At 54.2% G+C, this 14,510-nt stretch overlaps 1 protein-coding gene across 2 annotated transcripts in view; it reads right to left on the minus strand.

Annotated features, from left to right (window-relative positions):
• The window catches only part of SEPT5 (septin 5), a 35,601-nt gene that overhangs the window by 15,178 nt on the left and 5,913 nt on the right, over positions 1 to 14,510 (minus strand). The window contains exon 3 of one of the 2 annotated variants that reach the window (XM_027892638.1): positions 2,317 to 2,380. The exons of the other annotated variant lie outside the window; for it this stretch is intronic. Coding sequence (XP_027748439.1) covers positions 2,317 to 2,331 — 15 coding nt within the window. The 5' untranslated portion in view covers positions 2,332 to 2,380. The remainder of the gene's footprint in view (positions 1 to 2,316; positions 2,381 to 14,510) is intronic. 2 annotated transcript variants of the gene reach the window in all.

Below are 14,510 nucleotides of genomic sequence, written 5' to 3' on the forward strand. Positions count from 1 at the left end.
CACGCGAGGGAGAAGCCGGCCCGTGGAAGGGCCCAGGCGGCTCCCCCGGCCAGGGCCACGCAGACATCAACATCAACGTGCAGCTCAAACCTGCCTCCCTCGTGCAGCTCAAACCTGCCTCCCTCAAACCTGCCTCCCTCCTTGCTCCCACCCCGCACGGGCTCACAGGCACTGACACCTCCGACTGAGAACGCATTCAAAGCCTTAGCACAGGGCAGAGGTTTCCAAAGTTAGCCCGTTCAGGCAGGAGGAGAAACCAAGGGGCACAGGAAGGTCTGTGGCAGTCTCAGCACCACCACTGCTCATCTCTCCCCCCGCTTCATCCTCCAGCTCTGCAGCACAAATCAGGCTTAAACAGAATCCCAGGCTCTCAACTCAAAGCTACAGCTGGGAAAACCAGAGAGAGGCAGAGCAGAGCCCTGCCAGCTCTGGGAAGCCAGGAACAGCAACACTTGGGAGACAAACAGGTACACACTGCTCTGTGGCACAGAAGCTGGCTGGGCTCGGAGCTCTTTGGCAGGAGAGGATGGAAAATAATGGTGATTTATCCTCTGAAGTGCAAGGGCACTGCTTCTTCCAGCTCTCAGGTTCTCCATCCAAATGACAAGAGCCCCAGCAGTTCTGGAAGCTCTCGATGCATGTCAGCATCCCTGCACAGGAAAAGGCTGGGGCCAGGATCCCACAGAAGGTCCAGTTTAAGTGCCAGGTAGTGGTCCCAATCCTGCGATCCTTACTCACCGAGTAGTCCCTTTGAAATGGAGACGACTGCTCACGTGAGTAAGGGATGCAGGATCAGGCCTGTCTACCAGAGGCTGAATCCTGACCCAGAGAGGTCAGCTCAGCCCCTGAGCACCGTGAGACCCTCCTGCCTGGGGAGTGAACCCAAAGGCATCCCCGGGAAACACAGTCCAGGGTGGGGCAGCACCCCTGCAAGCAGCACACTGAGCACTGACATGGGGAGCGAGGCAGGGGCAAGTAAGATGGGAAAAGGGATGATTCACTCAAGCAGGGATGCTTCTGGTTCATCCCCAGCTCACCCATCTCACAGATACTCCCAGGTCTGCAAGGTCTTTCTGAACCCAGCTGTCCTCCCAGCAGGCTCCTGAAAACTACTGGGAGAATAAAAGCAAACTGTCTTGGGATGGCTCCCAACCTCTATCTGGATCTCCCAGCTACAATTAACATAACTTTAGGAGTAGCTGATGCCCACAAGAGAGAAGAATAAGTCCACTCTTAACTCACCAAGTCATTTTTAATTCCATTAGTTAAGGGGGAAAAGGCAGCTCTCTAAAGCAACCTTAACTCCTGGGAAGCACCCAAGGAGAAGCAAGCTGGCTTTAGCCCGTGTGAGCAATAACCCCAAAAAGCTCTGCAGACAAGGAAGAAGCAGCACCTTCTCCTTCCCAGGGCATCTCCTGCAGGTCTCCATTCAGTGCTCAGACCTCCAGGCTCCCACCCTCGCTCCCTGCTGTCACTGGCCCTGCACAGCCACACCGAGGAGCAGAGGCACAGTCCCTGTGCACGCTGAGCTCAGGGGCACACAGGCACCTCCACCTTCCTTCCCTCACCCTTGGGCTGGTGGCACCGGCCCACCTGCCCACGAGGAGCCTGCTGAGAGGAGCCAGGCACGCCCCCTCCTCCCTCTGCCCCCGCACAGCACGGCCAGAGCTGGCTGCAGAGCTGTCCCAGCACAGGCAGTGGGCCCACCACAGCAGTTCTGGGGCTTCAGTCTCACCCCGCTGCCCATGGTGTGTGGGACCACCTGCCCTCACAGAGGGGACCCTCAGAGGCCTTTCCCAGCCCCACCACAAAAACAGTCTGTGCAAACGTCGCTGCCCACACCGGTCTGCCCGGGCTGGGCCCTGCATTGGCACCAGCCTCAGTCTTTGCAGATGGATAATCAGATTCCCTTCCCATTTCCCTTCCCCTCCTGATGGTTTCTCTGGCTGGCAGTTCCCCTGCAGCCCTGCACAATCCAGCAGCATTAGTCAGAGGGAAATTCTGCTCCCTTCTTCCCCTGGATGCTGCTCTCAGTTCAATACCAACAGCAGAAATGAACTGTGTGACGATTTGAGTGCTTCGCTGCAGCAGCATTTGTCCTTTTCAGCCTGGCAAACACAACTTTCCCTCCCACACCTGCCCCTTCTCCTCGAGTAACACAGAAATCACAGCGTGAATTCAGTGGCTGTTGTTGGCAATTGGAAGCAATTAGCTAATCACCAGGAATAACAATGAGCTGGGCTGGGGTTGCAGCACACCCCCATTTATGAGCAGTGGGGCAAACACTCCTTTTGGGCAGGGCCTAATGAAGCGTACCTGATTCTCAGCCATGGTGTGAGGTGCTCTCAGAAAAAGATCATAACACCCTCCTGCAGGAAACCTGAGGAAGAGATGGAGCAGTGATAAAATCGGGGTAAATCAACACAGAGCTGTCTCTTAGAGCTCCCAGAGAAGGGAAGGGATGTGTGCCCAGATGAAGTATCCACAGAAATCCTCACTGAGCATACAACGTGTTTGTCCTCCCCTGCCACTAAGCAGGGGCTTTCTGGGAAGCAATACTGGTACCTAAAGCCCTGGTGGTTGCACAAGCAGCCCCAGGACCTGCAGAGATGCACAGACACATGGGCTCCACCTGACAGAGGACATCAGAGGAGTTATCCTGCTGGGATTAATGACTCCCCCACAGATCCTCCCTCACAGGAGATGCACAGCCTGAGGTTTTCAGGGACAATCTGTCAATTCTGATCTCCTGTGTTCTCTATGGGCAATGTCCTGAGTCCATGCAGAGCACAGATCTCACAGCTCTCCAATGCCAGCTGTCCAGAGTTCCAGCAGCTCCACAGTGCTGCCTGAGCTAGACAGCTTCCATTCTGCACCTGGCTGCCCCAGGGAAGGGGCTCTGAAAAGCCTTTTGGAAGATTTCAGGAGCTTGCAACTGCCTGTCTCCCCTCTGATCCTGCCAGGCCATTGCTGGCTGCCCACCAAGAGCCAGCTGGAGCGTTACCCAGCTGTGCCAGGCTCGCAGACACGAGGCTGAGACACTGCAGCCCTTGAGCAGTAGGTGCCTCCTCCACCATTTGCAGCCTGGCTGGGCCTGGCACACAGCAGTGACTGCGCTGGATCAGAGCTGCTGCTGCTGCTGCAGGAGTGTGGCTCGGTGTTCCCAAAGGGATCACAGCCCCAGTGCCCCAGAGGTGCCAACACAGCCGGGGGGGCCTGGACAGAGCTGCAGGAGCAGCCAGGGAGGCACAGAGCATGGCACTTTGCTGCATGAAGGAAGAGGGAAAGGTAAGGGCTGCCAGGCAGCTGGGCCCAGGATTGTTCCCCACGTGCCTGCAGCTGTGCAGCCACCCAGCGTTCACACCAGCTCCTTGGACCTGCCAGCGCAGACACTGCGGCCGTGCCTGGGGGAGCCGTCAGAATAATCAGAAAGGGAACTGAGATGCTCTCCAACACCTTTCTCTCCCCTTCTCCCCCACCCACGTGCTCCAGCAAACACCAAGCCTGGTTACACCTTTGCTGCACAACTTGCCACTTCCCTGTGCCCTGCAGCATGACTGGAGATTCACATTTTATTAATGTTGTAATGATGGGAGAAAACTTCAAGTCACTGAACATCTAAATCAAACTGTGCTGTCAAAGGGAATTTAAACAGTTTCTTCCATACTTAAGAGTAATAGTCAGTAACTGCTGAGTGTTGCTTCTCCTTATCAGAGAGATGCTTACCAGTATGGAAAAAATGAGACTAGTTAGTCTGAGTTTGTAGTGAAACACAGCAAAAGACCTTGGATGAAGAAGTGTCTGGCTCAGAGTCTCAGCAGAGACTGTGTCAGACAGCAGAGAGCCCCCCATGCCCTTCCACAATGCAGGTGTGAACTGCAAGGTCTGGAATGCGGACAAGGATGACCACACGGGTCATTTCCCCAGACTGTGGACACTGGCAGGTCCTGATGGCTCTGTGGGGCCCGGATGAAGTCCCTGCCTGAGGCTGCTGTGGACACAGCACAGCCCTCCGGGACGGGAGGGGGCTCAGCAGTCACAGCTCCTGCAGCAGAGGGGGGATGGCAGGCACCCCAGGCACAGAGCCAGGGCCAGCCCCCCACCAGCACAGCAGCCTCGTCTGCTTCAGCCCAGCCCCAAACTTCTTTAGCAGCTTTGCAGCAGTGAGAAATTCCTACTGACCACTGAGATGGTGCCATCTGTTTCCATTTATGTGCTGGCTCACAGGAGCAGCTCCAGAGCAAATGACTCCAGAGAGACTTTAAAGCTCTCCTGAGCAAATAGGGACTGAACAGACAACCAGCTGGGAAATCTTTACCAAGACACCCTTTTCATGCTTGCACTTTTATGTGCAGCTGCTTGGGCCAACCACGTACCCACCTGCCCCGAAAAAGAGCACGATGTGCCAGTGGTGCCTGCACAGCTCTAAACAGCACAAAAAGCACAGACAGCAGAGAGTGGAGATGAAAACAGCAGCGTGTGGCATGCGAGAGTCTAGGCAGCTTCTGAAGAGAACAGCAGGAGGAGGAAAGGGATAAAAACTGGGAACACCCTGTGTGGGGAGGGCTAAGGAAATACTGGCCCTGTCTGGCAGCTGAACTGAGCGAGGACTTTGCCACCTCGGTTTACCAGTCACACCTGCCTCGGGAGGGAAAACAGTCCTCTTGCTCAATAGGAGGTTTCATACCATAAAACAGATTGCTTAACTCTTGGCAATTTGTGTTCAGCAACTGCCCTTTTCCTGTGGTTGCTGCTTCCTCTCTGAGCACACATTTTTTCAGAGCCAGAAGAGACATTATTCTGGAGGGCTGGGGGAAGTCTCTTGCTAGATCCTATGAATGCTTAAACTCTCCCCATTTAGCAGTGGTGGGAGGGGAATTTCTCTCCAAGTAAGAGTTGATACCACCTGGGATGAGGCCAAGAGAAAAGCAAATTCCTTTTGTGAACTTATCCCCCTCCTGTACTGCCTACCCAGCTCCGTGGAGTTTCCTCCACAGCCACACAGCTGCAGGGACATGAGAAAAGGCTGTTTCTATCTTCCCACCCATAGCCCACCACAGCCCAGCATCTCTTCAGTTAAGCTGGAGCCAGAAGACAATTATGCTGAAGGGGAAGCGGCTGGACTCGTGAGTCAGGGCTCGTGAGACAGCATTTGGAAGCCATCCTTACTGGAAAACATGGCCATTTCCAGAGGCCAGAGCTGTGCCTGGCAGACCAGCTCCAGCAGCCAGGGCAGAGCTGGCTGGCTGGACACTGGCAGACCCATGGACTCCAGGCTCCCACTGTGCAAGAGAAAATCCTGGCCACCTCAAAATAGCAGAAATCAAGGCAGGAGGAAGAAGGGCCCTTTGCCATGTCAGGAAGGAGAAATCTCTGGTTGTTTCTGCAAGCAGCATCTGCCTGAGCTCTCCACCACTACCTGAACCTGGAGCTGACACCCTAGCTGGCTCCCACCCCATGCTCCAGATCCTCAGATCTCCCAGATCTCTCACTGACATCTCAGGCTCTGATCCCCTTTTCCACTGATCCACGGGGCCCTCGGGCACAAAGATCCCAGCAGGGACTCTTCCAACCAAGCACATACCTCCAGCACCTTTCCACACCAACACACACTGAGCACATTTCCAGCCAGGCACAGCTCAGCACCCTGCAGGACAGGACAGGACGGGACTTTTCATCAGGGAACTGCTCCAATATGTGACATTTCCAGAGGGGCCTTTTGTCCAGCTGTTCTTTTTGGACTCTGGTTTTTGACTTCTCCTTCCTGCTTCCCCCCACTGTAGCATATAGAAAGATGAGAACAGAGAGGTGAAAACCTCCACAGCCATCAGCCATTTCCACTCCCTTGCAGGGCTGTAGTGCCTGGCAGGGGGGAACCCCCTCAGTGGTGGGGCCTGGGAGCACCACGTTACAGCCCAGCTAGGCAGGTACAGCCCTTCCCTCGAGCAGACACACAGGGCTGGTCCCCAGCACTGGCGCTGCTCCTCAGGGCACAAACAGCACACCAGCACACCTCCTGTCCCCTCCCTGAGGAGGCCAAACCACTGCAGAGAGCAGCCCTAAATCCTAAAGCTGGGGCAGACAGGACCTCCTAGGGCTGCATGGCACCATACCCACACCCAGGGGGTTCCATGGCACCATACCCACACCCAGGGGGTTCCATGGCACCATACCCACACCCAGGGGCTGGCAGGCTGCAGGAGGGCTCGGGGTGACAGCCCCCTGTACATGTCCAGGGTGAGCAGGGGCCACAGGGCTCTCCTGCAGCCTCAGCCCTGGCCTGGCCGTTCCAAGAGCAGTGTGAGCTCTGGCGGTGCCTCCAAAGGCTGCTCCACCTCAGAGCTGGAGACGGATGAGGTCATCTCCAGTCTGAAATCACTTCCCTTCTCAAACTGCTCTCAGGACTGTGCCACAGATTAAACAGAGTGGGATGGGTGGGGAGGGAAACCCAAACCAACCGAGCATGTTCCCCATTAAGAGCTCAGCACTTTATTTATTTCTGCCTCCCAGTCGACTGCCATCTGAACCCTCCACCCTCCCTCCTTCCCCTGCAACAACCACCCTGGCAGGAAGTGTTTCAACAGCAGGGATGGCACAAGCTGCACAGGACTGCACTCGACCCCCAGCTCCCCAAATCCCAACCCAAGCAGAGCAGCACTGTCAGCCCAGCCCAGCCACACCCCTCTGCCTTGTGCCCAGCTCCACAGCAGCCCAGCTCTTTCTCCACACCCCCAGTGCTGGAAATGGTTTGTACTGGCAGTGCAGCACTGAGCACCAGCAGCACAACCCCGTGGGTTCTGCAGCACAGCCACACTCTCCGCTGTAAAAGTGGCCACACCGCTCTAGGTGGCAGCGGGATTCTCCTACCTGAATCAGGCAGTAAAGTGCCTGAGGAAACACACTGAGAAAGGAAAGTGGAAATTCAGGTCACCAGCACAGGGGAACCCTATGGAAAAGAGCCTTGCAGTGGGCACACTTGGCCAGAAGAAGCCAGACTGACAGATTAGTGGCATTATTCTAAAAACACACTGACCACAGATGAATCAGTGCCTCGTTCTTGGGAGCTCTAACCCGACCACAGCACCCAGCAGTGCCTCAGGCAAGAACGGCCAAGACACATCACTGGCACACAGCTCCCTCCTACACAGTCATGGGTTTTTCCCCTCAGCCCAGGTTTTGCTCAACACAGGAAGGCACTAAGGTTCTGCGTGTCTCTGCCAAAATTCCCAGTCTCCCTGTGATGGCAGATATTGGATGGGGTCATTCTGTCAGCAAATGCAGCTGCTCTGATCCCACAGGGTTTGGACCCAGCCCCGCTGCAGCCCCCGCACGTGGCCTTGGCCTCACTGGTGCCACACCAGGGACTGGACCCAGCCAGCCAGAGCTGCTCTATCCTGGGCTTCAGTTCTGTCACCTCTAAAGCAGAGGGGACTTCACTGCCAACACCCACCCCTCAGCTGGCTGGGCCAGAAGTGCCTCCGGATCCCTTAGGATCCAGGGCTGGAAGGCATTGAGGAAGGTCTGCGCCCTGCAGAGCTCTGAGCCATGTTCTCAGTCCCCCAAAAACCCCCCCAACACCAGCTGAGGGAAAGTCCTGCCCTCTGTCAGCTTCACTCCTTTCCAGTACCCAACCCTGTGAGCAGGAATGGACAGACACTCCATCTGCAAACAACTGCACGTGAATGATCCTGCCAGTGAGAGCAGACCTGCACGGATGCTGACACAGAGTTTTCCTGTATGTTGGGGATTTTCTCTGTTTATTATTTTTAAATTGCTCAATATGCAGGTCAAAGCATTCAGACTGAAAGCAAAGGCTTCACTCGGGGCAGCTTGGTAAGGATGGGACTGTACTGTATTTGAGGAACTAACAGATAAGATAGGGGTAACCACACCAAACCACACCCCGAGGTTTCCAAAACTACAGGCTGGAAAGATTCACTGAGGGACTGCTGAATATTCTGGGCAGCAGGACCTGAGGATATGGAAGAGATGCTGTGAAAACATTACTATATTAAGAACAACATTAAGTAACCTAATTCAAGAAAAAACTCTCTTCCCAGGATTTCTCTCTGCAAAGGAATTCCACAGACGTAAGGACTTTGGTGCCCTGGTGAAGTCAGAAATGAAGGTTTTATTTTCCTTTTCCAGCAATACTTAGATTTAACTCTATAAACTGTTCCCCTGGGAGCAGATCCTATTTCACTGTTTGTGCAAGAGCCTTAGAGCTGGACTTTAAAGGTGAAAGCACCAACTGCCCAACTGCAGGGAGCCCAGTCAGCACAGATGTCCTTGCTACAGCAAACAGCTGCTTCACTGCAGTTCTCTCAGTTCTCTGCCCTGCTGCCACTGGCACATCCAGGAAGAGCAGAGCCCAGGGGCACTTCAACCAGGCACGTGTGGCTCAGTTACCAACAGTGCAAAAGGTGAGAGCAGATCTCCAAGAGCAAAGCCTGCGAGGTTTTCCATGCTGTGAGAGTCTGGTGAAGCAGGACAGGCACATGGGATGCAGGAGCATCCAGCCTCAGGGCAGAGCTGATCTCCTCAGCCTGGAGCTGTCACCCAGACAGGGGGATGCAGGAGCATCCAGCCTCGGGGCAGAGCTGATCTCCTCAGCCCTGGAGCTGTCACCCAGACAGGGGGCTGCAGGCAGGGGCTGCAGGAGCACATCCCCACGGCAGAGCAGAGCAGAGCAGAGCAGAGCAGAGCAGAGCAGAGGCCATCCCGTGTGCCAGAGCAGACAAGAGCCAGGCACAGGAGAGTCAGAGAGCACAGCCAGTGTGAGGAACAGGGACCACCCACAGCCAGCTGCTGCCAGAACACACAGCAGGGATTTAAAGACGAGTTTGCAGGAGGGTGAACGGGACAATTTTCAAAAGAAGCAAGGTAGGATGAGGTTAAGAGCACTACTCCACAATGGAGCATCTCTGCCAAACAAAGTCCCTGAAAAATGAAGCAGCATTGTAAAACTTTCAGTGTTGATAAAGGAACCAAAGTGTTAGGGCTACAGCTCTCACCGGTTTTTTTGAGGCAAAGATGAAAGGGCCATTCAGGACAGCCTGGAACATACTTCCTGCAGTATTTTCACAGTTATTTTCCTTCACCTACCCCTTTCCTGGACCTAATCCATGGACCATGGCACATGAAAGGCAACTGCAAGCCCGGCACCAGGTATGTAAATTCCACAGCAGCAGCATCCTCATGAGAGGGTGAGAGCTCTGGCTACACAGCAACTGAGATCAGCGAGAGGGATGGAGGGCGAGAGCAGTGGCAAGGCTGCTCCCCAGAGCCAAATCCATAAAGATACAGGAGGTACCTCTTTCTGGGTTCCACCTGAAAGTAACAAAAATGGTAGAGTGCATGAGATATAAGATGGGAGCTGCTAACACAGCAGGCACTGGAATAGCAGAGTTCATGAAAATGTCACCTTTGAAATGATTATAATGGATTTACAGAAGTCAGAATGAAACTGGACTAAAGAAGACATTAGACAAGACAGAAAGCCATTTGACTGTAAACGCTGTAGCTGTTGGACACACGAGGGGCAGCAACACGCCATGTGAGAAGGAACTTGGAAGCAATGGAGTGGAAAGAATTGCATTTGCTAGACTGTGTTTTCCTAGGAGGCAACCAGAGGAAATGGAAACAGCCACAGAGGTAGGGCAGGGGAGCAGGCAGGAGGAGGAATGCTCAGCCCAGTCAATAGGTCAGTGGAGAGCCAGCACCCCATGCAGTGTCAGCTCCAGCTCCAGCCACAGCAGGACAGAGGAACCTGCCACTCACAGCCCTCCCACCAGAACGGGCTGCAGGGTCAGACAGCTGCCCACAACAGCTCTGGGGACCCTCAGCACAGCGAGGCAGACCTTCATCTGTGGGAAGAGTCCGAGGATAGCTAACCATGTCCAAGCAAAGCCCAGAGCTGATGTCACACGCAGAATGAGGAGGGGTTTTCTGGGGCTCCCAGCCTGGGCTCTCACTTGCCAGACCAAACAGGGATCTCTAGGGATTTATTCTCTGTGTGGGACCTTGTCCCATGTGGGAAACACGCCAATCCCTCCCAGACATGTTACATGTCACACCACACAGCCAGACTTGGCAAACTGAGCCCCCAATGCCCCAAAAACCCTGGTTTAACCCAGAGACTTGGCTGTCCCTGCAATTCACAGTAGCTTCACGTACTCCTAGAACACATCAAGTTCTTTCCCTTCTTATCAGCAGTTTCAAGGGTGTAAGAAGGGAAAGAAATATCTCTAACATGAGGATTTCTAACCTCCAGTGCTGAGGGACATGGCAAGGATGGAGTAGGTCTGGTTCTGTGAGCACAAGGGAACGTGCTCCCTCACCTGCACACCTCTGGAACAGACTCATTCCCCTGCACAAAACCAAATCAACAGTGTCAGGACAAATTCAGGGCCTACTTTTAAGAAATTTTGATAGGATTCTTTCTTGATGTAAATCTGCCATAAGTGGGGAAATCAGTTTTTCTTTTGAGGCTCATTTATAAACCATTGCCTTGCAAACACAAAGCAGGATCTGCTTCCTCTGCTGGAGAAAACACAAGCTGGCCCATTACTGCAGGATGCCAGCCAAGAAGTGGGTGGATGCCCTAATTATTTTATTTTTTTGAAAAATAATAAAGGAAAATGGTTAGCTGTCATGAAGGAAAATCCATAAGCCCCTCAGGGACAAGCTCTAGGTATCCAATACACGTGGATTCACTGGAGCCACAAATGAGCTCGGCCCTGGGGCACACACAGGGTGTCTGAGGAAGCAAGAGCAGCCTCATCCAGACATTTCCTGATGTCCTCTGTCATTAATGTCACAACAAGCGTCCTTCAAAATGCCCATATCTGTGCTGTGAGCTCTACCTTGCAGGGACACATTTCAGTACCAAGCACACCCAGAGCAAGATGCAGCACAGGGAAGAAGCATCCACACACTTCACAAAGAACCAGAAGATGGCTCATTAAGCTTTCAGACTAACAAGCCCCATGATATCCCTCATTAGCAACCCCATGCACACAGTGCTCTGCTGCCACATGAAGGGCAGCTCCAATAACACCACCACTTGTTTACCACGAGAACAATTCTGCTATTGCCTGACACCTGCCCATGACAGTGCCACCACGGGAGGAGCAGGGAGATGTTCAGATGACACTGGGCATTCAGACAAGGCAGCAAAACGCCTGGCACGGCCTGGAACCTCTGAGCAGCTGCTGAGGACCAGCCCCACCACCTCAAACAGAAAGGCTTTCACTGGCATTAATGAGAGCTGCTGCAAATAATGCCACCCCACAGCTCTGAGATGGCAGCAGCCTCTGTGTGGGCACTGGCAGGCTGCACAGAGCAGGCCCTGAGGAAGGGGAACGCTGGGCTCCATCCAGTCACCCTGGGTTACTCAAACTGCTGTGAAGTCCAGCACTGTGACGCTGGTACGAGCCCAGTGTGGTGGGGCAGGGCAGGTGAGGCTCAGCCCAGTGACAGGAGGACACGCTCCTGCTGCACAGCGATGGTCAGCAGGGTCCCCAGCAGGTCCATGTGACAGTGCTGGGGTGCACACAGCAAACACCCCTCTAACTCACTGAGCTCCTCTCTGAGCCTCTCAAGTGTCAGCCCCAGGGCTGCCAGCAGCCCAGAGCTGATCCAGCGTGTTCAGCTGCTCACTGAACCTGGAGTGCTTCCCAGGCATGTGCCTGGATTAACGGCTTGGTAAAAGCACCGAGTCCTTTTCAGTAACTGTCCTCTCTGATATGCACTTCCCTCATAAACACATGCTCTGCCAAGGGCTGCTCTCAAGGGCAGGAGAGCCCTTTAAAGGAAGGGACGAGCAGGTATCAACCTCGGGAGGGAGACACGAGCACTCTCCTGTCTGTGAGCTCCAGCTCAGGCTGCAGCTGCATCACAGAGCCCATCTGTGAGTGGGGCTGCAGGAACAGCCCATGGGAGATGAGAGATGAGATGAGATGAGCAGCATCTCCGCTGTGCCGATGACACATCCTGCTCCTCTCGGCACTGTGCAATCACAGCAGCCAGGCTTTGCTGCAGGCCAGCTGCAGCACTTGAATTTTAACTCCTGATGCCTTGATTCACCCCACTGCCTACAAAACAGAACAAACACCAGCTCCTGAGCTCTGATGCCTCTTCCATTACTGTCTGATCCCAACTGGCACCAGACCTTCTAAGCAGCAGGAACCTCTGAGAACCTATAGCATCCTAAAAGCCATAAATCTTCCTGACAATTTTTACATCAGGCCTTGGGCAGAGGGAAATTACTACTGGTACAGATGAGCATTTCCAATACCGCTTATCCACATTTCCAGGACTTCACCTCACTTAATACTCAAAGCAGAGACTCAGGAGAGCTTTAAACTAAACAGAAAGCACAGCCAAGGGGGCCACGTATGTAGGGCAGGCAGACAGCAGATGTCTCTGTGACTCACGTTTCATCCGAATATATAATTAATGTAGTATGTAATTTATTTGAAAATAAAAGTGGATGTAAAACTGCAGGATCTAAAGACACTACATGTGTGTACATATCACACCAAGAATGAGCCCAGTGCGTCAGGCAGGATTAAAATAGTTCCCACACTGAGGAAACAGCCAGGAGACATCACAGGAGGCTGAACCAAAGCCACTTGCCTGGGAAGTGATCTTAAAAATAATTGCAATACAAACTAAAGCAATAAAAGGCCTGGCCTGTGCTCTCATGTGTCTGTTCACACAGCTCCAAGCACCAGGGAAATGCAAGGAAAAATGAGACGCAGCCACTGGAGCCCTGACCACATGTGAACTGCCACGAGCTTTCCTCACAGCACGCGGGAGGAAGATGTTCAGCCCTTGGAGATCTTTTCCCACAAGCAGATGAGTGGATCTCTTTCCCCTCCCTTGCTTCTGCACTGAGAACGTCCAGAGGTCAGTGGGCCGGGCTGGCTCCTCATGGCCAGTCTCCAGGAGCTACCACTCATCATCCTGGGGTTTATTTGCTCAGCCTGCGCTCCCAGCTCCCAGTTTCCCTGTCAGGAGTCATCCTGGGAGAACCGCACCGACTGCCCGGGGTGGGGTCCGGCAGACACGGGCCATCCCAGCTCCTGGAGTGGGGTCCGGCAGACACGGGCCATCCCAGCTCCTGGAGTGGGGTCAGGCAGACACGGGCCATCCCAGCTCCTGGAGTGGGGTCAGGCAGACACGGGCCATCCCAGCTCCACACACACCCTGGACACGCTCGATAACAAGCCTGCAGACAAACAGGGCACTCCCAAAGATCCCTCAAAGAGGCAGGGCTGAGCTGCACAGAGCTCAGGTCTCCCCCTGCACAGGGCCGGGTCAGTCCCTGCACTCCCGTCCCCCCCTCCGGAGTCACCCCTGTCAGGGTGGGCTCGTGAGCTGTCACTGCCATCAGCCAGAGCCACCCTGCAGAGACACAGCCCAGCTTTCAGAGCTGAGGGAAAAACTGGAGTTAACTTCTATGAAGGGCTTCCCACCTCTGACTGACTGACTGACAGCCCAGAGAGCCCCAGGCCAGCCCGAAGCGCAGCCCAAGACCCTCCTGCGTTAGCCCTGAGCCTCCCTCAGCCCCGGCTGCCACGCAGGGCACCAGGCTGGGGCAGTCCAGGGCTGCACAGCTGTGCCCACAGAGCTTTGTGCCACCTTGGGCATCCCTGCACTGCCCTGCACAGCACAACCACGTCCCTCTTCTAGAGCTCAACTTCAGCCTCAACTTCTCATTTTCCTTTTGACTTCAGGAGTGGACAGTTTTATTAAAGGCAGACACTAAACAACTCTCCTCCCCCTCCTGGCATTACACCCTTGCAGATGCTTGTGCAGGGTTTCACTTCCTCTTCAGCTCTTGGCCAACACTTAGCCAAGCTCTGCTCAGCAGCAAGCCAGTCCCTGTATCCTTCCAGCACTCCTCTCTCAGCCACCCCTGGCACGGGAGTGCCGTGATGCTGCCGGACCAGTGGCAGGGGCTGGGAGTGATGACCAAGGGAGGGACAGCAGTCTAGAGGTGAGTGTTAGCGGGCCCTGACAGATTTCACTGGAAATACAGAAGGGCAGGAATTAAGAATATCACCCCATTCAGCCCTCAAAACAGAGAGGACTCTTACTTAAGTCAGGAGCGACAGATCTGCTCCATTTCCTGCAGCCCAGCCCCTGTGGGCGGCACTCCATCCAAATCCTTCCTCTTGCCCCCTCAGTGCCACCTCCTGCTGTTATGTGAACAGTGTTACTGGAAGCCCAAGCCCTGGATGAACAGCAGCCCACATACACCCTGATGAGGAGCATGTGCTCTGGCATCCCATCCCAGCTCCTCAACACTTCTGTGGGAACAAGATGACTGCAAACCCCTTCGCAGCTCTGGGGACAATTCTCTGGGAGAAAAGGAATGTGTAACAGCAGACAAACATTTTTCCTGTGCTTCAAGGCTAACCACACTGTAGACATACCCACACATGCACACACACAGAATCCAGCCCTTGTGGGAATTACTCCAGTATGCTATCAAACAACTT

This window comes from Empidonax traillii, unplaced genomic scaffold (assembly GCF_003031625.1).
Source record: "Empidonax traillii isolate 1590-97213 ecotype Southwest subspecies unplaced genomic scaffold, ASM303162v1 scaffold361:size2146424, whole genome shotgun sequence".
Classification (NCBI taxonomy): domain Eukaryota; kingdom Metazoa; phylum Chordata; class Aves; order Passeriformes; family Tyrannidae; genus Empidonax; species Empidonax traillii.